General features: G+C 39.0%; 1 protein-coding gene across 4 annotated transcripts in view; it reads left to right on the top strand.

Annotated features, from left to right (window-relative positions):
* TOX (thymocyte selection associated high mobility group box) overlaps positions 1–18,586 on the top strand; it is a 316,397-nt gene extending 297,811 nt beyond the window's left edge. For all 4 annotated transcript variants that reach the window (XM_058668651.1, XM_058668652.1, XM_058668653.1 and 1 more), the window contains 3 exons: positions 7,310–7,696; positions 16,001–16,152; positions 16,479–18,586. In XM_058668651.1, the coding sequence (XP_058524634.1) occupies positions 7,310–7,696; positions 16,001–16,152; positions 16,479–16,515 (576 nt within the window). In that variant the 3' untranslated portion in view covers positions 16,516–18,586. The remainder of the gene's footprint in view (positions 1–7,309; positions 7,697–16,000; positions 16,153–16,478) is intronic.
* The last annotated feature ends 6,767 nt before the right edge of the window (positions 18,587–25,353 follow it).

Genomic DNA, 25,353 nt, shown 5'->3' with positions numbered 1-25,353 from the left:
AACAATAAATGTCTTTTAAAAAATTTAAATAGATGCCATAGTTTAAGATCCTAAACTAAGAAAGCACTTAATAAAATGTAGTGATTGTTGTTATTACTCATTATTTTTCTGTTAATGGTTTGATCATTATTTCTTATTTTTAGTAGTAATGGTAGGTGGGAACAGGAAGAGGAAAAGATTAATATGTGGTTGAAGATTTAGCTCGCCCAATCTGATGAAAGGAATTTTTCATTGACATACAGAAATTGTAACAGTGACATTAAAGTGAGAAAAAATGTTATCCCATAGACAATTTGCTTCATTTAAATTAAAACTTATCTATAGTGGTGGGTAGTTTTCCTAGTAATTAAGATGCCTGCGAACTTGCATCCCAAATTGGAATCCCTAGGTTTTAGACCTGACTCCACTCTTAGCCCTAACTTTTTGATAATATAAATCCTTGGATATAACACTGATGGTTGAGTATTGCTATCCACATGGACATCGAGATTGTAAATTCTTGGTTCTTAGCTTGATCCTGATGCAGCCTAGCCACTTAGGGTATTGGAGGATAACAGTACATGGGTTATCTTTCTGTGTCTTTCTCGGACTCTTTTGACCGACCCCCATGTTTCTGCCTCTCAAAAAAATAAAGAAATACTTTCAAAACTTAAAAAAAATTAGATATAGGGCCCAGCACGGTTGCCTAGTGGCTAAAGTCCTCATTTTGCATGCCTGGGCTTCAATATGGGCCGCACTTCCCATCCAGCTCCCTGCTTATAGCCTGGGAAAACAGTTAAGGATGGCCCAAAGCCTTGGGACCATATGTCCACATGTGAGACCCAGCTCCTGGCTTCAGATCAGCGCAGCTCCCACCATTGCAGCTGCTTAGAGAGTAAATCAGTGGGGCTCGGCAGCATGGCCTAGTGGCTAAGGTACTCGCCTTGATCCCATGTGGCCGCTGGTTCTAATCCCGGCAGCTCCACTTCCTCTCTGTCTCTCCTCCTCTCAGTATATCTGACTTTGTAATAAAAATAAAAAAAAAAAGAGAGTGGATAGAGGATCTTCTTCTCTGTCTCTCCTTCTCTCTGTATACCTAACATTTCCAATAAAAATAAAAATATTTTTAAATATTTTATAAACAAAAACAGATGTATCTACTCAGGTTTCTTAATTGAAATGGTCTTTATGAAGGCTGCCAACAACACCCATATATACGTTTATGAAAGAACTTTCTGGTTTAGCCCGTTTTACATGCTATTGGAGCTCATTTGGGGTTAAATAAAGCTTAAGGAAATATAGTTTTTCCATAGACTCAGGAATTCCTAGACATGATCTAAATTATTATGCTGAAAACAACGAATAACTTTAAAGCAATGGAACTAGTTTCATTTCACCATATAGACCAGAATTTATATTCCCACAATGAGCATTGCATTCGAAGTAGTCACCTTGGGAGGCTACAAACTTATTTTATTATTGCTCCCAAAGTTCAAAATATTTTTTGAAACTCCTCTTTTAGAACTGCAGGAAAAGTTTATGAGCCAGGCTAGAAAATCAATCTTGTTACATTGTTTTCACACTTCATTCTTTTCCCCAAACATCACATAGAATTAAGCTACAGACTTGGCTTCAAGTGATTATTAACTGTTTCCCTAACTCAAATTCACCACTGAGGGACAAAGAGTTGTCTGAGTATATGTAAAATAGTGCCCCACAAGCTCTCCAGTTGGGAAGTTCCCAAATGTCCCCAGGTAAAGCAACATTACTGGAAGCAGGTTACAGCCTTTTAGACATGCCAACCTGTGAGGAGAGAGCATTTGAATGACTATGTTCTGGTCTGTTAAATCAAAGATCACACATCAAAGATGAGATTTTGTTTCTACCTTCAGAAACAGTTCATAAACTAAGGCACCAAAGCTTATAAAGGACAATGAACCTTTTTATTATGTTTTAATGTACAGTCCAGCATAATATTAAAATTTGAATTAAATTAAGGGAATTCCTCTACCATAATCAATAGAGAATAAAAGCTAAATGGAGGGTCAGGCATTCGACCTAGTAGTTAATGACTCAAGTTGGGCATCCCTGCCCACTATTGAATGTCCCAGCTCTACTTCCTGCTGAAATGCTCCCTGGGAAGTAACTGACAGTGGTTCCAGAATTGGCTCCCTGTTCCCCATGAGGGAAACCTGGATTGAGCTCCCCATTCTTGGCTTCCAGTCTGTCCCAGTCTTGGCTGCTGTGGACATTTAGAGTATAAACCAGCTGATAACAGCACTTTTTCTCTCCCTTTCTCTGTCATTCTCCCTTTCTCCCCCTCTTCCTCATTGGCAGACAGATGCATACAAATAAACAATTTTTTTTAATGCTCAGTTCAATTAAAAAGGAATTACTTTGAAACAACTGCACTTGTTTTCCCCCACTAAGTGAGGCATGGACTTAGAGAATTCAGGCTGTTTAGAACTACTGAGACAAACACTGAGTCTGAATTTGCAAATGGAATGGATCATTTTATGACTGTTAACAGAAAATTTGCAGTGCTGTAAGTCCAGATTGTGATTCAAAGATAATAAAATCTCATGCTTCAGGGTATAAGTTAATCACCTGCAAGGACCAAGAAGAAATTTGCTTCCACAAGTACCAATACACAGTTGAGTGGACACATAAATCATGTTTAAGTTCCAATGCATCAAGTATTGGTCAGTACTGAAAACAAGAACCAAATTAGATGGACTGTTAATTTTATTTGGTTCAGCAATTCTTGTATTGTTACTTCTACTGAATTTTATATCTTGGGCTTATACTTTGCTATTTTAAATAACAATTACTTTGCCAATCATTCATTTTTATAGTGCATATCATCAGAAACTGGAGACATTTATGCACTATACAGTATTATCTTCATTATACAATGTAAATGGAATTGAAGCTATCTTGTATGACCAACAATTTGATTAATAAGATTATCTTAGGGTTTATAGAGTTGTCCCCTTTGATACCTTTTTCATATGTCACAGGAAGCCTCTGTTGATAAAACCCAAGGGGTCTCAGTTGTCTCTGCTCTACTTTTTTCCTTGTGACAAACATCTTTCAGAATCCGTTGTACATAAGCAAATAAGAAAGAGAATGTTTTCAGAATGGAGCAGCAGCACAAGCACATTCCTCCCTGGAAACGTGGGATTCAGCGTTGATCCGCAGTTGTGTATACTCTGGTTAAATCACACCAAGTAACCAACATAAGACACTTTTATTTTTATTTCTTTAAGATTTATTTGTTTTTATTGGAAAGGCAGACGTACAGAGAGGAGAGAGAGGAAAACCTTCCGCTCGATGATTCACTCCCCAAGTGAGCACAATGACTGGACCTGAGCCAATCCAAAGCCAGGAGCCAGGAGCTGTTCCAGGTCACCCATGCTGGTGCAGGGTCCCAATCTTTGGGCCGTCCTCAACTGCTTTCCCAGGCCACAAGCAGGGAGCTGGATGGGAAGCAGGGCCGCCAGGATTAGAACCGGCACCCATATGGGATTCCCGGCACGTGCAAGGCGCGGACTTTACCCACTATGCTATCACGCCAGGCCTAAGACACTTTTATTAATGAATGGTTAATATGTTTGAAAGTAGAAATTAATTTGAATTATCTATTACATCCAGGAAAATAGTTCTATTTTTCTGAATGGTATGTGTAGAGATTTTAATATGCAGAATAATTAATGTCCAAATTGTAACTTTAGTTCAATAGTTTAATTGGAAGAAAATAATAGATATTTCTTCATATTTTCATTTTATCAGATTATGAATTCAGAACCTTTTCATACTAAGATGCATTTATTCTTTCTTCCAAAACAGAACAGCTACATACTTAAGATGCAACTATATTGATCTGATTAATAATTAATTGGAAGTCAATTTATAATCAGATTTTAGAAAATATTTAAACATTTTATATTTTATTTTAGAGGTACTGTGAGACAGAACTTTCTCATTCATTGGTTTATACCCCAGGTGTCCACAAAGGCCAGGGATTTGCCAAAAGTAAAGTTGGTAATCAGAAACCCAATTCAGGTGATCCACTTAACTGGCAGAAAGGCAAACACTTGAACCTGGGTCTGCATTAACAGGCTGCTGGGTATTTGGGAGCCAGAGAGTCAGAGGCAGGTATCTAATTCAGGTACTTTGATGTGGAATGCAAGTGTGCTAAACATTAAATCGAACACCAATTTTTCCCAGTTTTCACTAAGTGAGTGAGTGAACCTTTACATAAAAATATGAATTCCAAAAGTATGGGTTGCACAGAGCAAGATCCTTTGTTGCTCCCATCCACCCAAAAGCTAATAAGGCATAAAGGGTGACAGGCTCCCTGACAAACAGGGTCAAGAACTATCATTTCTCATCACTGCAGGAAGGGCAAGGTGCACGCTGTCAGCAGGGATAGAGCAGGGAAGATGGCTCTTATGGTCCACGTGCTTTCCAAGCCTAGAGAGCCTCCTTTGCTCCTCGGGAAGAGGAATGGCGTGATTTTCAAGAGGTCTCAGGAAGGGCAAAGTGACCAAAGGGAATCCAGCTGAAGCAGTCTTTGCTTCATTCAACAAACAGTATACTTTGCATGGTACCAGATACATGAATTACAAAGTCTGAAGTCCCTGCCCTAAAACAGGATCCCTTCTTAGGTCATTCATGACATCATTGCAAAAAAGAAAACTTGGGGAGGAAACTCATATTGGAATACATGCCATGCACAGGCTGAGGGCTTGACATGTTATTTATCTTGTCACATTCAATAAATTTAGAAAGGAAAGAAAAAATGTAACTTCCCAGAATTCTTTCTGCCTCTATGATACAATTTATTTTGTGTGTGTTCTGAATCTTTATCTTTGGAGAGCAATTTAATTTGACTTTCCTATTATTATTGCTATTATTCTTAAATAGGTATAGCAAGACTAGTCTATACATCCTTTGGTATGGAAATGCTAAATGGGAAAAAAGTGACTGGATTGAAAAAGTGTTCTGTGTTCAATTCCTCATGAGCAAAGACACTTTACCATGTTGGTAATAAAACATCCCAAAGTATGTAGACATTTATTTATGTAACTGTTTTCTATCTATCTGTACACCTGTCAGTTTTTCTGTCATCTGTCTATGTGTGGACCACACACAATTACTTAAAAGGTAGAAGTCAGGGGAAATGATTCATTGTTTATTTTGAGCTTGACCTTTATATTTCTGCAATGAATAACTACCTTATTATCTAGTAATAAGGAATATAGGAATAAAAATTGAAAACATTTTTATAATTGTATGTATTTCATAGGTTTCTTCATGTTTATTCAATGTGAATGATTTTTATTCTTTTTAAATCAGAAACAACTAAAGTAAAACATAGATTTATCCACATGTATTAATTATTACAGGTACAGTATTTCCTGGTGCTAAGTTGATGCAGCCTGTGATGAAATATGAAATTAACCCTGTTGCCAGAGGCTAAGAGGGGAAAAGCAGCACACTAAGAAGACTGTCCCAGATGTATTAAACACACTCAGTAAACACAAAGTGTTGGCATATATGAAAAGGTGTTTGAGTCCTATCCCTAGCAGTACATATTATTCTGATGTAGAAATGATCACTGTTTACATAGCCTGAATTAACCTATTTGACGTTTTCCTCAAATTGTTAAATATGAGAATTTTTAGATGAAAGCAAACAAAGCCTATTACTTAAAATTGATTTTGTTTCATTTTAACTGATGCCACCTATTAGGACCTCCATTTAATGAAGCTTCTTCGGTCTAAGCTTCCTGCCTTAAAACTTCCTCCCTTAAAAATTTTTGTCAAAAACTTTTGATACTTGCAATGTGAGTACAGACTATGAGAATATGTTTTGTGTTACCAATGTTGACATGGAGAAAAAATAGTTTAATGAAAGGATTCCTTGGATAATTCTTTCAGTGTCTATGACTATGCTCTATATGGAGTATTCAGGCTCATGAGATCCCAGTTTAAAGTGGTTTGGGATATTGTAACAGAGTCCAATGGTTCTTTCCGTCTAGAGTCCCGGTCACCTATCCTAGCCACACATCTCAACCAACGTGCCCAGAGCCAGTATACATATGCAGCATCTCAACCAACGTGCCCAGAGCCAGTATACATATGCAGCATCTTTGTTACTGGGCTTTTGTTAAACCTGTCTACATTCTTGGATGTCTGTAGGATTGTATGTTGATTGTGATAATGCCTTGGCTAATCTGAGTTTTCTAGAACTCATGCATCTGCCTCACTAAGCATCTTCATGGATAGCTGGTGGCAGTGCCTAAAGTGCGAACCACTGGAAATCCTCACAGGCGTGGTGGAGGGGACATGCAGCTGTCCTGGACATGGGAGCTGACTAGGCATGACATTAGGTCACAGGCTCAGGGTGTAGATAGAGCCTCAAAGCCTTGTCTTGATAAAATGACTTTGTTTCTAAAAAGAGATTTTCATGGTATTTCTTTGTAGTAGGTTTTACCTTTCACCATTTGTTGTATCCATTTCTTCCTCTCTGCCAAAGTATGAGTAGGCTCATGCCCAAGAGGAAATGCCTTTAGATTAATTCTTGATTCCTTTCAGCTTCCACTGAAATATCTATTCTTAAGTCAATTAAAAAGTTATTAGGAAACGACCAGATGAAGGTGTGGAAAAAATTAGTGTAAAATTATATTAATTTATGATAGAGTCTAAAAAATTTCTGAGAGATTATTTTTATCCACTTCATTAAGGAGGATCAATTCATCACCAACTTAAAAAAAATCAAGCTGAGTTATATGGTTACTTTGAAAATGTTCTAATGTAGTTTGTATGACTTTAGAAAGGTATTTTGGAACTCCTTTTATCTGCTACCACTTCCATCAGCCAGCTTTGTTTTCTTTGTGCAAATACTTGGGTCAGTGCTCTTTGAGAAGATAAAAAGGAGAAACAAAAATGAAATATATAATCAATAGAGAAGCTCCAGAATTGAATCATTTTCAGAGTGAGCTACACTTATACTCCCCATTAGGGAAGTGAAGTCATCTGTTCTATCCCTTATCTTTTTATCTCAGTTTGGATGATGAGAAAAGTTGCCAAGTTACAGCTTAGCATTAAGGCAAAGGAACAAAGTTTGAAATTTCATGAAATAGAATAAGCTCAATGTTGTTTAAGCCATGCTATGAATATTTATGCAGGAATTGTTAGACAAGCAAGTTAAGAACTGACATGGCTGCTGATTCATGTGACAGTTCTTGGGTGCACCCTCAAAGCATCACAAAATCAACACTGTGTGTTTATCTCTTAACCTTGTTTGTTTCTTCCCTCCACAGAGCTACAGTGAACCTGTTGATGTAAAGACATCTCAACCTCCTCAGCTGATCAATTCCAAGCCTTCAGTGTTCCACGGGCCAAGCCAGGCCCACTCAGCTCTGTACCTAAGTTCGCACTATCACCAACAACCAGGAATGAATCCTCACCTAACTGCCATGCATCCAAGCCTCCCCAGGAGCATAGCACCCAAGCCGAATAACCAAATGCCAGTGACTGTCTCTATAGCCAACATGGCTGTGTCGCCCCCTCCTCCCCTCCAGATCAGCCCACCTCTTCACCAGCATCTCAACATGCAGCAACACCAGACACTTGCCATGCAGCAACCCATTGGGAACCAGCTCCCCATGCAGGTCCAGTCTGCCTTACATTCACCCACCATGCAGCAAGTAAGTGCTACTCTTCTGCACTCAGATCTGGCACCCTTCTACTCATGTGCTGGCTAGCTAGGTGAAAGTCTGCTAATCCTGCAAAGGATGGTGGCAGGAGGAGAGGAGAGGTACATGTTCTCCATTCCTCTATTTAAACGGAGAGAGAAAATTGAAAATACTCAACAACTATCTGCTTTCTGCAAATGCAATTGGGAAGTGGTGAGCTTGTGCAGCATTCTTCGGTCACAAAAGTTGATAGTTGCTTCTTTTCATAACTGCTGTTTTATTTGGATGCTAACCATCTGGCTTCACCTTCTAGTCTCCCCTCTTTCGTATTTCATAACTAGCTGATATTTGTCATTTTGTGATGCCAAGTATTGTTTTAGATGTCATTGAAATTAAAAATTCTTTATTTGAAAAAAGCATTATTGCAAATGAGAAGTCTTGACTGATATGCCTTTTGAGCCCAATAAACACTGAAAATACAATCAAGTTCCATAACAAATGCGGTGGAACCATCAAAATCTAAAACTGAATATTTTAAAAATCATTTACTTATTTTTACTTGAAAGAATCAGAGGAGAAAATAAACAGAGATCTTCCATCTATCGGTTCACTCCCAAATGTCTGGAACAGCCAAGAACTGGGCCAATCTGAAGCCAGGAGCCAGGAGAGTCTCCAGATCTTCTATGTGGCCCAAAGCCTTGGCCCATCCCCCATTGCTTTCCCAAGCTATTAGCAGGGAGATGGATCAGAAATGAAGCAAACAACACTCGAACAAGTGCCCATATGGGATGCCAGTACTTCAGGTGGAAGATTAGTCTGACGTGCCACCACGCCAGTCCCTAAAACTGAGCATTTTAACAAGAGGTTTGTTTAAAAATGGATATCTGTTCTCCATATAAATTGGAAAACACAGGAGGACTGGAAGCCTCCCTGCCCACTCCCTGATTATTGAGACCATTTGCAGGCAGTCTTAGCTTAATTTTTTTTAATTAGTATTTCCTTTTGGATACTGATAAAATGTTAAAATTTGAAGACCCAGAAAAAATTATAGAGACGCTTAGAAAATGGAATTAAAATAAATGTTTATTGTGGTGCAAATAAATTTGAGATCGTGCGTATTTTCCAAACTATGCATTCTTTTCATGAGCTTATTGAAGACTGTTCATATAAGCTAAACTGAATGTAGAGTAGTCAAAAATGCTTAAAACTTGTCTAAAAACCAGGTGAAGGTTGGAGTGCCTGTTTGGCACAACAGCTTAAGTTGCCACTCAAGATGCCTGCATCCCATATCCCTGGTTTGAGTACCAGATACTAGATCCTTGTGGTCTAGTTTCCTACTGACATGCACTCTGGGAGACTGCAAGTGATGGGTCTAGTGCTTGGACCCATTCTCCCATGTGGAAGATTGAGATGGAGTTCCATTCTCTTGGCTACTGCCTAACCCAGCCTGACTGTTTCAAGCTTTTCCAGTGACTGGAAGATCTCTGACTTTGTACCTTTCAAATAAAGTGAAAATAAGTAAAAAATATTTATCAAATTAAGGTTAATAGTAAAAGTCATATCAAAGTCAATTCTGTTAAGTGTTTCAGCGCTAATATACTATCAATACAATTCAATTACTCTTGTTCTCAGAGCTTCATGGAAGTATGGAATTGTAGACTTCCCATTTAAGATTCTACCTTTGGAATTTGAGGATACACTTAAACCAAAGAGAGTGGGAAGGGAAGCAGAAAGAAGATTCAAATGTATGATATTCCAAATTCATTATGATTGTTATCACAGAAAGACTTTCTAGAGCAGTCATAATCAAACCCAAAACCTTGATGCAAGCCCGCATCATTAACTCTCAGAAAACGTACGGTGTAGGCATGAGCATTATCTTCATTTGCCAGATGAGGAAACAAATGCTTTGCGGAGTTAAGCAGTGACTCACAAGGCTAGAGCTGCAGTTCAAACCCAGAATTATCTAGAAACCAGAGCTGGATTCTTCATTTTTAGGCTTTGCTACCTCATTCAGTCAGTCATGCCTATAAATTATTAACTGTCTCATTCTCTTGGTTAAGATTTATTTATTATCACTAGAAAGGCAGATTTATAGAGAAAAGAAGAGACAAAAAGATCTTCCATCTGCTAATTCACTTCCCAAATGACCTCAGCAGCTGGAGCTGAGCCGATCTGAAGTCGGAAGCCAGGAGCTTTTACAAGTCTCCCATTACGGTGCAGGTCTAGTTTCCTACTAGAACCTAGTAGAAACCATCCTTTGCTACTTTCCCAAGCTAAAACCAGGAAGCTTTATGGGAAGTGGAGCATCTGGGACATGAACCAGTGCACATATGAGATGTCTGCATTTGGAGGCTTAGCCAGTTGAGCCATTGCACCAACTACTATTAACTACTTCATACCACATATGTGGTTTCTCCTCAAAAGTGGGTGCTTGCTTAAAAACCGCAGTTAGTTCTAAAATGGGAGTTGTTACCAAGAGCAAATGGGTTCAGAATGTTGATAAAGTAATGTTGAGTTTCTGACCTGATTGTTGACTCATTAGGAACAAAGACTACAGGTAAAGACAGTTTCGATCATCCTACCTTGTCTGTAGCAGTGTTTATGACCAAGTGAAAATTCTCTGCCAAATTTCCACTCTTCCCATCAGACACTCCTCTCAAAAAAGAAAGCATTCTTGGGCCTAGTGTGGTAGCCTAGTGGCTAAAATCCTCGCCTTGAATACGCTGGGATCCCATATGGGGACCGGTTCTAAACCCGGCAGCCCCACTTCCCATCCAGCCTCCTGCTTGTGGCCTGGAAAGCAGTCAAGCATGGCCCCAAACCTTGGGACCCTGCACCCATGTGAGAGACTTGAAAGAAACTCCTGGCTCCTGGCTTTGGATCAGCTCAACTCTGACCATTGGGATCCTTTGGGGAGTGAATCATCGGACGAAAGATCTTCCTGTCTGTGTCTCCTCCTCTCTGTATAGCTGCCTTTGCAACAAATGTAAATAAGTCTTGAAAGAAAGAAAGAAAGAAAGAAAGAAAGAAAGAAAGAAAGAAAGAAAGAAAGAAAGAAAGAAAGAAAGAAAGAGAAAGAAAGAAAGAAAGAAAGAAAGAAAGAAAGAAAGAAAGAAAGAAAGAAAGAAAGAAAGAGAGAGAGAAAGAAAGAGAGAGAGAAAGAAAGAAAAAATGCTCTTGGTTAAGCTTTACATTTTAATAACCCATTGATGTTTGCATGAAAAGCTAGTATTCTGAGAGACATTCCTTTCGGTTGGATAGGTTGACATCTGCCTGGTTAAGGGCCCTTGTTTTGCTTGCAATGCAATAATCCAAGGCTCCCTCTTCATCAAGTGAAGCATTGCAGGGTGCAGTCCCCTCACTGATCTTCAGATTGGAGCTCTGTCCAAAGAGGATGCTTCTTAAGTTATCTGCCAGACAGAATTCCTTTTTCTACTTGTACTAACACTTCAGATCAACTAGTGGGATACTGAATAGTTTTCAAGTGTTTCAGAATTATATAAGGTCACAGGCAAAAATCCAAGAGATTTGTCTTTTCATATGGACTCTTAATTAGCAAAAACAAACAAACAAAAGCAATCAGATTACATCGGGAAACTTATTTATCAAGCATTAAGTCAGTTCCGTTACTGTTTCTGTTCATTGGTCTTATGGAGCTAGTAGGTTCTGACTGCCATTCACATTAATGAAGGTAACTTCATAAAGCTTATGAAGAACAGAATCCAGAGGTAAGTTTATTTTGGTGAAAACAAAAGTTCAAATTCCATGCATGAGTTATTTTCACAGTGCATATTTCCAGGGACTTTTTGAAGACTCCCCCTTTTGTTTAAACTTCTAAACAGTTAATATTTTCTTGCACTGAACTTATATTTGAGTTCTGTTTTCCATGTACTTGCTCAGATTCCCTTGAGGATGATAACTAATGTGAACCTGACATGGAGGATAAATAACAGATAACATTGACTAAAATCACTTTTAGGGGCTGCTTCAGGGGCTTAGTAAACTAATGTTCCACCTGCAGTGCCAGCATACTATATGGTACCAGTTCTAGTCCCAGCTGCCCCACTTTCAACCCAGCTCCATTCCTGCAGCCTGGGAAGGCAATGAAGGATGATTCACACCTTTGAGCCCCTGCTCCTACAAGCAAGACCTAGAAGAATCTCTTGGCTCATGGCTTCAGACTGGTTCAGCTCTGGCTGTTGTGACCCTGTGGGGAGTGAACACAGATAAAGATCTCTGTCTCTCTCTCTCTCTCTGTAACTCTGACTTTCAAGTAAATATGTGTGTGTGTGTGTGTGTGTGTGTGTGTGTGTGTGTGTGTGTTTAAACCGCTTTTAACAATGTTCTGATTATGTAGGTAGTCAATGAAATAAATGTTGACTAATGAATCAACTGAAAAACAAGGTATTTAAGTATTAACCTGTTAAAAGGGATCATAGTTCAAGTTGCAGAATCCCAATTCTTTGTGAGCTTTTATAAAAATGTGATTGATTCAAAAAATATTAATTGAGTTCCTTCTGTGTGCCAGGTAGGCATTTTCCAGGCTCTGGAAATTAAATGACAAATGAAAACATGTAATGAGTCTCCTACCCTCTTGGCATTAACGAGTTGGGCGTGGGTGACAGGGGGTTAAACAAGTGATGAGACGTTATAAAAATAAATAAATAAAACAGGGAGGCACAGAATGGTGCACTGGCATGGGTAAGGAGGCCCTCCGAAAAGTTAGCACAATGCCAGGAAGGATGGATGGTGGGGAGGAGACCAGTAACAGAAATTACAGGCTGGCAAAACCAAGAGGAAGAGTGTGGCTTGCCCAGGAGATGGAAAGAACGGAGCAGTGGTGGGTGACAAGCACAGAGGAGAGGCAGATAATTAGAGGACGAACCTGCAGACTAGGGGGATTGCCAGTCCCAGTAAGTGGACAGTCCTAAAGTCAAGATCAAAGAGTCCATCACCCCAGGATGTCACTTAATTTACTACAATCACAACAGCCTGTGGGGTCAACGTTCAAGTCATCAATGAGTCTTTAGCTGATAGATCTAGTGCTGGATAAAATCTGTCAGATTCATCAACTAAACAACTATTTCCTAAAGATGTTTGCTTGCTTGTGTGGAAACCATGTTCACATCTTCAAGCACCAAAAACAGAAAAAAAAGAGAGCGAGAGAGAGGAGGAGGAGAGAGAAGACAGTTAATAGTTACCATATTTTTGAAAGAATATGGCATGTTTTCAGTATTACTTTAGCAATGTTATTGGCTTTTGGAAAAAATGAATGTATCCTACAAAAATGATTGGATAATTCACCAGAAATAATAGTTTCATTTTTTTCCAGAATATTTTATACACAGAAGCCACCAGCCTGCATTTTTAAATCCAGTTTTCCTTCTTTTTCCTGCTCACTGTATTCTTGAATGAGGTCAAGAGAAAAAAAAAATCATTAATATCTGTCAACTTCCTTTATAACCTTAAGAAAAAAAAATCTTTGTATGATATCACACAGATTTTCAATTTCCTTGTGTAATAAACAGCTGCTTTAGGATTTGGGTGTAATTTAAGGGTTTAAAAAAAATCACATTGAGATTGATGAATAAATCAGTCGTGAAGACAAAAACATTGATGCCTGTTGAAAACACCTCTCCAGACAGGCAGGAAATGAAATTAGTTCCCAGTAAAGTGTGGATATGAGGGGCACTGGTTTGCTGTGCTGCAGGCTTTTTCGGACTTGCTATGGTGGCAAAACAAAACTGCTAGGGCTACAGAAATCTAATTAAAGAGCAAATGTCCCTTCTGACATCAAATTAATCTTTATCATGTTTCCTATTTTTATTTCAATCTGGCACCAGAAAATGAAATTTAAAATTCCAGGCATGCTACAAAACAGTTGGTGATTTTTCTCCTGAGCATTAAAATGCTAAATATTCAGTCTTCTTTAATTAGACTGCTAAGCAAACATTTTTCCAAAAATGTGTATCATCACTGTTGTTCCGTGTTTACATCAATAATAAAAATGTACTTAGCTCTAAGTCTGACCTCAGCATCTCTTTATGTAGTGTTCAGAAGAATGTCTCATTTTCCAAAGCAAGTGGGATAATGTGAAATAAGATTTCTTCAGGCTTTGCTTATATATTTCTTGGTCCTTGGTTGTTTTAATATTGATGATATTCTCGAATTTCGCTGATTTTTTTGAAGCTTTAGATAACACATTAATTTTGGTCTTATAAGCTGAGGTTACTCATCTTAAATGGGTAACTTAAAAAATAATGTTTTCCTGAGATTCTCCAGCCCAGCCTGAGGAACCAGTCTTGTTGAGTAGAAAAAGACATTGGTAGTTTTTGCTTATTTGCATGGAGGCTATGGGTAGGGATGGAGACTTTCTTGGTTGGTGAAGGTTTTCATTCATACGTAATCTGCTTATTTTTATTTGTTTTATTTATTTATTTTTGTTGATTCCTGTTTTTCCATCGCTTCAACTAACCCAAGATATTTTTAACTATACTTCTTTTTTAGACTGCTTTACTTTTGGATTGTTCCACTTTCTTGTAAAAATCTGATATGGACAACTTCGTATCACAATAGGAAAGTCCCCTGGCATTGACACTGTTCTCTACTCTGTGTCTTCCCACAAGATCACATTGAGTGGTCTGTTCTAAGCTTTTTTGAGAAACTTGATTTACAGAGCCACTACTTCTGACCAGGCCCTGACAATACCCATTGTGTACTTAAAGCCCTGTGACCTGGGCCTTACAATGACCAAGCTAAGAAAGTGCTGAAGAGGCTCCTTTCCAGTTTTCTTTTTTCTTTGGCAGCCCCAGGCTAGACCCTGGGGGAAGAGACGGGAGGAGACACTTGGGCAAGGCTGCTGAGATCCCCTGGTGAAGACTCACCCTGCAGGCCTCACTTTCGCCTTCTCACTGGGAGTAGGCAGCGGGAGCTGCAGCTGCTGTCTGCAGACACACTTGGTCCCAACTGCCAGCCTTTGGTTGTGGAGATCGTGTGGTCAAGTACCCACACTGTCTGAAAGCTCTCCTCTCTATAATTTCTTTCCAATCACTCAAGAGTTCTGCCTTCTTCCAGGGTTAATGTTGTCTTGGAATTTTATCATTGAATGGAAAAGAAATTAATATCTGAAAGCTAATATTGAGACTTGAAAATATCAGATAATTGATATCTTTGTCTTTACCCCCCATGGGACCCCAAAACCATGCGTAAAATCTGAGAAAAATATCTTTAGTTATTTTTAAAAAGAAAAATCAGCTGTGGTAAACTTAATACTGTCATGCCCTCAGAAGTTTCCTGAAGGTCTTGAGAAAAGATGCCACTTTTAAATCTCTTTGTTTCTCAGTGATTTAAAACCATGGATCGGAATTGAGCTTCAGAGTCAACCACAAGATTAATTAAGTCACCTTTTTGGTCATTTCCAGCAAAGCCTGCTTGTGTCATGCTCTTGAATTCACCAGACAAGCTAAAGATGAGTCTGAGTAGCATGTTTTTTTGTTTAGCAGATATAGCTATGTACCCGTGAGATTTTTTTTGTCCTTGAATTATTAATCGCTTTGCTAGGAGTAAAAGTCAACACTTCATCAGAGTAGTGAATTAAAAGAATCTTCCCAAACTCTGATTCTTTGTTTGCCAGTTAATAGACTTTTCAATTAAAAAAAATATTTGCTCTGTCTTGGGCTCCCGTCTCCCCTCCCTCTCCCTGTTTCTAAGGGTGAGCCGTTTTGCCTCTCCTCACTTATATTAGTCCAAAAACTGTTAAAAAGCTTTGGTTGAAATTTTTAGTTGGAAGAGAAATACCAATAAAAGAAGAAGCAGATGGTCCCTTTGTAACTGAATGAAGAAAAGGGGTTTTTGAAAACAATGTGTGAATAGGTGTAGTCTAATAGAACACTCAGCCACCTGCTGCCTGGATCCTTCAAAAACAGATTCTGTTGCATATTCTGCGGATTAACCATTAATGTATCCCTAGGTGTCACAGAAAACATAAACTTTGAGCGGTTGGAGCCCTCTTCTCGCTTTGTTCTGCTTGAGTTGCCTTTTCTAAATGTGAAGTTGTTTCTCAGTTCACTTTAAACGTGCAAGCGTCTAATGAAAGGATTTTCTGACTTAGGATGAAGCGAAGGAAATCTGAGAATGGGCTGATGGTTGTTCCTTTGCTACCCTGAGGTTTTCTTGGTCTTTTGCTCTGACTTGCCATGCAGAGACAGAACAAGGCCCCATGTGTTGGTCAAGAATGGACGTGTAAAAATGTAGGTGTTTTTCTTCTTGAAAGGGATATATGACCCTGATGTGTGGTCCCACCTCTTCTTTCAGGGATTTACTCTTCAACCTGACTACCAGACGATTATCAATCCCACCTCTACAGCCGCACAAGTTGTCACCCAAGCAATGGAATACGTACGTTCCGGGTGCAGAAATCCCGCACCTCAGCCGGTGGACTGGAATAGCGACTACTGCAGTAGTGGGTAAGCGGCCGTCCACCGCCACCTGGTGGTGTAAGCCACATACAGCACGCTGTGGTCTTGGCTCCCCAGACCTCTGCTTTAGCTTTGCAAAGCGTGGACTGGAGTAGTTGCAGACACCTCAGAACACTGAGGCTGTCTTCTAGCACTTCCAAGAATAAATGCCGTTAGAACACTTGCAGGTTAAATAGCTGTATCCTTTATCAGGCCACCAACCCCATCCATCATCCCCCAGTCTACAACCAATGCTACTGAATGACCCATCAGCTGCTGTCACTTGTAGCACAGATTGTCCTGTAATGTGGATTGTCTGTTTTCTCTCCATCCAGGGGCATGCCGAGGGACAAAGCACTGTACCTTACCTGAAAATCTGGACTCCTCTCCTTTCTGCTGAGGAATTCAGGGAAGTGGCTACACTTGTGGATTGTTTTGGGCAATCAAGGCCGTTCTCCATTTTGTTAGAAAATGCAAGTTGCTAAGCACGTAGGACCATTCGAGCTTGTGGGTCACCCACTCTGGAAGAAATAGTCATGCTTCTTTATTATTTTTTTAATCCTTATGGACATTGTTTTTCTCCTTCCCTGAAGAAAATTTGGACCATTCATTCAGACCTTATTGTTGATTTTTTTTTTGTTTTTTGGGCTTTTTTTTTTTTTTTTTTTTTTTTTTTTTTTTTTTGCTGTGAAGTGCTATGCTCTAGTAACTGCCTTAGCAACTGTAGATGTCTCGGATAAAAGTCCTGGATTTTCCATTGGTTTTCATAATGGGTGTTTATATGAAACTACTAAAGACTTTTTAAATGGCTTGATGTAGCAGTCATAGCAAGTTTGTAAATAGCATCTATGTTACACTCTCCTAGAGTATAAAATGTGAATGTTTTTGTAGCTAAATTGTAATTTGGAACTGGCTCATTCCAGTTTATTGGTTTCACAATAGGGGTTAAAATTGGCAAGCATTCATATTTTTACTTCATTTTTAAAAACAACTAATAGTTCTATATTTTCGAAATATTTGAAAAAAAGGTATTCCCAAATGATTTTAATTTAAAAACAAATTGGCATTGTCTCATTGACCAGACAAGAAGAAGTTAGTGTTAAGGGAAGTGCAAACACATTTATTTTGTACTGCAGAAAAATTGCTTTTTTGTATCACTTTTTGTGTAATGGTTAGTAAATGTCATTTAAGTCCTTTTATGTATAAAACTGCCAAATCTTATCTGATATTTTATTAGATGCAGAAACAGATTGGAAACAGCTAAATTATAGCCTTTACATGTGGCTCTGTGTTATGGTTTCTTCATACTGTGTCTGTATTTAATCTTTTTTATGGAACCTGTTGCGCCTATTTATGAAATAATAAATATAGGTGTTTGTAAGTAAATTTGTTAGTATTTGAAAGGGGTTTCTTTAATGTTCTAACTTTTGCTGGCAAAAAAAAAACCCTCACTTTTCATGTGAATACTTTATGATTTAGTTTTTAAGGTGACATGAATAAAGCCAAGCCTGCTTCACATTTAGCAGCAAGTTAAAGTAAGCAGTCCTTATTTCTGCATTTCCTTGGTTGATGCAAACAAAAAATTCTTATATCCTAACACTTACTTCTCATACTGTAAGGGGTTTGTCCACAAAGACACAGAAACTGCAAGGCTAGACAGACAGGTCCTCCAACAGAGAAGGATTGCCAGTGGATTCTGGAACATCAGTCCCCATGCCCCAGAGTAAACTCCAGTCAACTAAAACTCCTCAAGCTGCACACTTTTCAGAAAATATTTAAGCATTGAACCAGGGATGGGAGGACATAAAAAGGAAACTATATGTCAAGAACACACCTCTAATGAAAGGTGAGTGACTACATAGCACAAGAGGATGAACACGAAAGCCTTCCTCAGCTGACAGCATTCTGGATTTTTGCTGTCTTTTCTGTCTACAGATCATTTCTCTTTCCAGAATTCCTGGGTCTCCCGAGAGAATTCTGGGGATCTGAGAGATTTGCTGGGACCCCAAAGCATGGAGAATCTAGCTGGGCATTGCAAAACTTTTATACAAACAAAAGCTGGGAGATTATCCGCTAGAGGAGATTGTATCCAGCAAATTGGTCTGGTTGGAAATCAAGAATGGCCGACATCTCTTCCATGAAATGTATGAAATAAATTTAGCAATTTAACCAAATACAAATATATGCATTGTGTAATCCCATCAGAATTTAAAAAGACAAAAGGTATGCTTGCTTTGGAATGATTTTGGGCATTGTACAACCTTTAATCACTTGAGCATGTAATAACTAATAAATAATGCAGATCCAATGTGATTATGAAAATGACTGTAGCTGAGAGCGCTAATTTTCCTGTCTTGAAACTGTATAGAACTCATGTGATTAAGTTCACAGTTTATTGTTTGTCTGTTTAGTATTTTAGAAATATACCAGCACTGCTAATTAACTAATGTCCTTTATTCATTATATTTTGATACAGTAAGATTTTTGCTTGCATTAAGTCTGAACAGAGAAGGAAATTACCAGGAGAACAAGCAGTTTTGACTTTGACAGGCAGTTTGTACAGCAAAATACTGTTGTTTACAGCTTTTCCAGAACAGGTGTGCAACCAGGGTAGACAGTGTCGAAACTCAATACCAAAAACCAGTAAAAAAAAAAAAAAAAAAAAGCAAATGTAAATAAAACAAAATACGTCACCAATAAAAATTCTAACCATGCCTGACTGTATTCTATTTGGTGATCTCTGAAAACCAGATCCAGTTAGATGAGACATCCCAAACCCATATTCTGATAGAAGTGATGGTGCACACTGCTTATGACTAGTGGCTGCTGCGGCCAGAGTTCTTCCTTGATGTTTCAGGACTGCCTCTCATCCAGATGAGGCTCCAAGACGGCAAGCTATTGCCTTAAGGAACTCATCAACTTTAAGGAAGCCAGAGTCTGGATGAGGCCCATGGCTGGTGGTTCGTCCCTCAGGCAACAGTGGCAGCGCCAAATGCCAAGGTCTAAGCTAGAGGGATTCCTGGACCACCAATAAAGTCATTTTGAGAGATTCAGCACCAAAATGCCTTTATCCCTACACTGAGTAAGTACCATAGCTACTTAGGGGCAGGTGTATGGTCTAAAACATATGCACATTTCATATGTCAGAATTCCTGGGTTCCGTGCCAAGCTCTGACTCCTGACTCCAGCACCCTTCCCATGCAGATCCTGGAAGACAACAGTGATGAGTCACATGACTGCATTCCTGCCACCCTCCTGGGAGACCTGACCCGAGTTCCCACCTCCCAGCTGTGCCCAGACTCTGCAATAGCCTCAGCAGATGAGAGCTCTCCCTCGCTCTCCTTTCTGCCTGTTTCTCTGCCTCTCACATAAATACTTTTTATATAGTATATAGCTAATTGGAAAAAAGCAACAAGTGTGACAGTAGATAGACTCCAGTGACTTGTTTCTTCAGCGTGGGAAAAACAATCCTCAAGCCAATTGCTGTGTTAGTGATCAGCTAAGAGTGCAGCTGATGTCTGTAATCATGTTTCTTTTTTTTTGCCTTAAAGGCAAAGAGTCTCACCTGCACTAGATGTGAATGTTCCACAGGAAGTGAATGCTACCCAAAGTAAGGTCATTGCTCAAAGTCATTACTAAAAACAACACCAGCATCCCATATGGGAAGCGGTTCACATCCTCACTGCCACACTTTCCAACTAGCTCCCTGCTTATGGCTTGGAAAATCAGTGGAGGATGACCCAAACCTTGGGTCCCATCTCCCACTGGGAGACACTGCTCGCCCAGTGGGAGACAAGAAAGAAGTTCTTGATTTCTGTCTTCAGACCAGCTCATTTCCAGCCATTGCCATTTGGGGAGTGAGTCAACAGATGGAAAAATTTCCACTCTATATCTCTTTTAATCCTAAGGGAAAACACTCAAAGAAATGATCAGTTATGTTTTTTGAAACAGCGTGCCACTTAAACTCAATCTGAGATAGTTACATTCCAGTTGCAATATTTTAAACTACCAGATTTCAGTGGATACCAGTGATCACCTAATATTTTTAAATTACAATAAACACTTGCTGTGGAATTTTGTGCTAAACAGATTGTTGGGATAAGGATACATTTGCTACATAGGTGTTGTCATAATATGTATTTGTTTTAGTAGGGATTTGACCCATACTGTCTTATCCTACACATAACCCTCATTTTAAAGTAAGAATAGAAACACTGAAACACAGCGTCTCTTCTGCTGATGACTAAACATTGAAATCGTGGCAAGGCAAGGTATAAAACTCATGTCCTGAGTTTAAACTCCAACTATTTACTATACTGGGTTACTCTTCAACTTGATCTGTAAATGTATGTGAGTCATCTCACACTACAGAGGTTTGTGTGTCTCCCTGAAATCAAATAACTCCCCTTACCCAGAGAACAGCTATGTCACAGCACAGACTTGGTGCATGATCAATTCAAGGGGATCAGTGAAACATCACAGGATGGTTTCTTGATGCTTTAAGGCTCTTCAAATATACAAGGGAGTTAAATGTTACAAGCAAGAGTGAGGAAATAAAGAAGATGAAAATCTTTTATTGAAATTAAGATCACAAAAAGACTGAAAGAGTGAATTTCAAAATGAGTTGGACCGTATTTTCTGGCCTACATGACTAAATAAGAACTTTTCTGGTTGAAACAAAAGTAAGCCATGTGCACGTCAACAAAATCAGAAGCAAAGAAGGGAAAAGGCACCAGACAGGTAGAGTGCTCGATGCAAGAGAGCTTTCCAGGAGACAAATGTTATGGAACACCAATGAATAAGATATTGATTTTTTTTTCTAAGTACCAAGTGTCAGTATGACTTGCTAAAGCAAATAAATGGCAGCCTTTCCTAGGATGAAACTAAATTACAGTAAAATAAAAAGAAACTATTCTATGTGATTTTTAAAAATTCTCAAAGTATATATCCCTACTTTATTTGGAACTCTTCTTCAATGCAGAAAAGCATTCTCTAACAAAGAGGCTTACGCGTTCCTTACCCATTACTGTTGTATGGAGATAGGGTATGGAGTGTCTGTCTCCTATGCTCAACACTCACAAAGGAAGACATCTAAGAACCACTTAGGGAAGGAGAGTTCTTCAGAGCAATTTAGATATGTACAGAAATTAAAATTTGCCTTCCTATTTCATCCTTAAGCAAACATCTCATCACTAGGCTGCATCATAGCAAACAAGAAACAGTGCAGATGAAGTTCTTTTTGCTGGATGGAAGACCACTGAGAAAAACGATGCATTATCTTTCCAGCACGGAGTTGTGCCTAATTCAAGAAGCCACCAGCACAAATCATTTCACTTTGTATCATCAGCTTGTTAGCAAAGATACTGTGATGTGAAATTTCATTCACACCAACTTGAGACCAAGAAAAAAAAAAGATGAAAAATAGTGGTGTAGAAGTTTAGAGACAACAAAAATACCATTCTAAAGCAAGGTGATGAACCAACTAAGTACATACAGTATTTTAAAATCTGGAGTGTCCCTGTTTAAGAATTGTGTGTTTAGAATAAGCCCAAACATAATTGCTCTGATGGGTTCTCAGCGATAAGATTAATTTGGCAAAGATTACTATTGACTTGCTGTTTATTAAGGCTTTTAAACAGCTGTATCTGGCAGCATTCCTGTAAGTGGCTGTCATATCTGAAAATCAGCCCCACACCCTGGTGCTCGCCAGCTGTTACTGAACAATATTCTACCACTTTGAATATCTTTCTCCAGGCCAAACAACAAGAGCAAACTATTGCCAAATGTGCTTTTTTCTCCTCTTGTCACTTTTTTGGGGGGAGGGTGAGGCGCTTAAAAGTGCTAAAATGTCAGCTCGTGGCTGATGGCTTAGCTGATAAGAGGCACCGGAAGCCAGCAAGTGGTTTTGGGTGCTGGGTGAACATATTCTCCACATAGCAGCAGTGCTGTTAGTCAACTCACACCAACTAAAACCACAGCTTGTAACTGTTGTAGGCCAAAGATTTTAAAGACAGTTAGGAAGTGGTGATCAAAGGTGTAGAACCAACAGAATTCCAAAATATTTTATCTCCTCTGACCTAGCACATGCCCTCCTCCCTTGGTGCTAGACAAGGCCACCAGAGTGAGAGTGTGAAAGGTTCAGTAGTGTCCACTAACCTTGAGTCCAGTAACCCAGGACTTCTCCCTACGACTTTGAGAAAGGACAAGCCATTTGGTAAAACAGGCACCTCACTTGGTGATTCAGTGGAAAACAGTAGAGTAAAACAGGTGTGACTGTTTTGAAGTCTGTAAAAGAAAGGGCAAATTGAGTTGTTTTGTGCTGGAATTAGACCCAGTGGATTCAAATCCAAGTCCAGTTATAAAAGCAATGGAAAGAACAACATTCCGATGTGGTTAAACATCAGACCACAAAGGGCCCAGTGTGTAGCGAAAGTCACTGCAGCCTTTCCAGTATGACTGTTTTGGGGGAGATCAAACTCAACCTTTTCCATTTTCGTCAGACTGGACTAAGATGTCAGCACAAATAAAAAAGGACATTGTCATCTCATGGTCCTTCCTCTGCTGGCACTTCCCATCACCCTGTGGGAGTGGGGGAAGGGAGCTAGCCCAGGAACTGAGCTTTCTAGAAGGACATTCTAAGTAGGTATTTGACCAAGAATAATATCTAAATAATTTTGTCTTGAGGTCTTTACAGTTAATGCAAATCTGATGCTTGCCCTTTGAATTGAGCTGTTTCAGCAGGATTCCTTTGTATAAACAGATTCATCTTCCATGAGTGTGTGTGTCTTTCTGCCATGGATGTTAAACAGCTGGATGTCTCTAGTTCTTTTTATATGACCTGGAGGAGTTGGAGATAATTGGATAAGAAAGTATGCTAAATTAGCACTTGCTATCAGAGAATGGAAGAGAACATATATTGAAAACAGAATACAAAATTATGAGCCCAGTTCTCCTAAAGCCAAAGCTGTGAACAAAAGAAAAATCAACAGCACAAAACTCGCCTAAAACAAAGTCTTTGACTGTAGGTCTCATGGTGGTCTAAACCACAAATCAGCTCTGGATTTTTGAGTACTGTAGTCAGTTTCTAGGACAAGAATTGTAACTGTGAGGACCTGCTCTCCCTGAGAATTTAGGCCAAGTACCAAACTTATATTCTTATTTGCACACCCTCTTATTTAGTCCAACAATTTGTAGAACTAACACAATGCACTGGAATCGAGGCATAGGGTTGCCAGTCAAATTAGATTAACAGGATACAGCATCAACCTTTCATTCCAAAAGGAAAAAAAAAAAAGTACTGCCTTTAATAGAATCAGAAACCAGAGTTGTCAGTGCTAGATTAAGCCACTGTCTGCAACACGGGAATCCCATATATGCACCATTCAAGTCAATGTTTCTCGCTTTGGATCCAGGTTCCTCTTAATACACCTAAGAAGGCAGCAAAAGATAACCCAAATCAACCACATGAGAGACCCAAATGGGATTCCAGGCTCCTGGTTTTGGTATGGCTGTTACGAGCACTAGGGACTAAATCAACTCATGGCAGATTGTCTCTCTCTCTCTCTCTCTCTGTAATTCTGCCTTGAAAACAAATGAAATAAATCTTTAAAAAAGCAAAAACAGAGTAGGTATGCTGAAAATAATTTATATATGCAAGGACACTTTCAAAGATTAGTGTAAAATGAAACTAAAACCTAGGTTTATTTTGGTGCAAAGAAATCCTGAAATGTATGCGTAACTATAGCATAATGTATGTTTCCCAAGAACATTCCAAAGTTCATGGGTGAATTGTCATATGCATGGGTTTCAAAACTTTTTTCACCAAGATTGTCTTATGATTTCATTTCCCATCAACTTACTGAAGTACCCTTGAACTCTCATGCTTTTTAGGAGAATAGCTGGTAAACTTTTTTCCTCAGAGCCTACATAAGTTTGGATGATCCATATGGGACTGAAATTTTTTGTTATTTGGATGAGTTAACTGAGAGAAGGAAGTAAAAATTTGCATTAACTCCAAGACCCAAGAGTGAATAAAAGCCAGCGTGCTAAGTGATGAGCTCACAGCCTGTCAGGCACTCCATGGTGACTGTACACTCACCAAAGAAGCTGTCCTTGTTGCTGCGGTGCGAGGGTATAGTCCCTCCACACACCTAATATTATTGTATAACGTGCAACACATGGAAACTGTCCCACAGAGAAGTAGGCAGAGCAATGCTCCTGCCAAGTTTGTCTTTTAGAAGACTATGCAATATCTCCAACCTGAGGCCAGCCCACATAATTCAGCTCTCTGTAGGGTGTAACCAATTTTGTAGAATGATTTGTATTTTGCTATTTTCACTTTTAAACCAAGGTAGACCCACAGAAACCTAAACCTGTTTGAGGGGAAAGGTTCATGGAGGAAGTACAGAACAATATATTTAAAAGAAACAACAATTTCTTGGTGATATTACAAAATATAAAGCCAATTTACCACCTCATTGGGGCAATGCCTGGTTATGAGCACCTGGTTTCATCAGATCAAAATGACAGAAATGACAGTCCTTGTAGAATTATGTCACTGGGGAGTGTTTAGAGTGTCTCCAGTCACCTGATTTCTTCTCGCAGGGCAAATAATCTGCATCTTTCTGGTCTTCATTCTAGAACATCCACCCTCCTTGTATCCTCTGTTGGAGGGGTTGCATTGCCTGCAGCCAGTATGGTTTGACTTCCAACTTCCCTTGCTGTTCACTTTGCTAATTCTCAAATAATTGAAGAGAAAGCCCATTCTCTGTTCTTCTCCTCCCCTTTCTACTATGCAGCCATCAGAAGTCTCTAAGGACTCTGCTATACGATTTCCTATTTCGCATCACAGATGGTTTAGATAAAAACTATTAGTTTCATTTATTCAAACTGCTTCATTTCACCAAAATGACCCTATTTTTAGTCTTTTGCCTAGAGGGTTGTTTTCACATTTTTGTGGGTGTAAAGGAGTTTGCTGATGTCTCAGATTTTAATCATCATCATTCCTGCCACCCAACAAGCTTTTGGACTACAGTGGAGCTGATGAGTCCTCCAAGAAGGAATATACTTTAGAAAAAAAATGACATAGAATTGCTTTACAAATATGATTTATGTATATTTTCATGCAACCTTTGAGTGTTTGCATTTTTCCATGAGGTTCATTTTGATCATTTCCATTCAGCATAAGCACTATATATGCTCTGTCAAACA

Source organism: Ochotona princeps, chromosome 9, assembly GCF_030435755.1.
Source record: "Ochotona princeps isolate mOchPri1 chromosome 9, mOchPri1.hap1, whole genome shotgun sequence".
In the NCBI taxonomy this organism is placed as follows: Eukaryota; Metazoa; Chordata; class Mammalia; order Lagomorpha; family Ochotonidae; genus Ochotona; species Ochotona princeps.
This window is presented reverse-complemented; position numbering and strand designations above follow the sequence as displayed.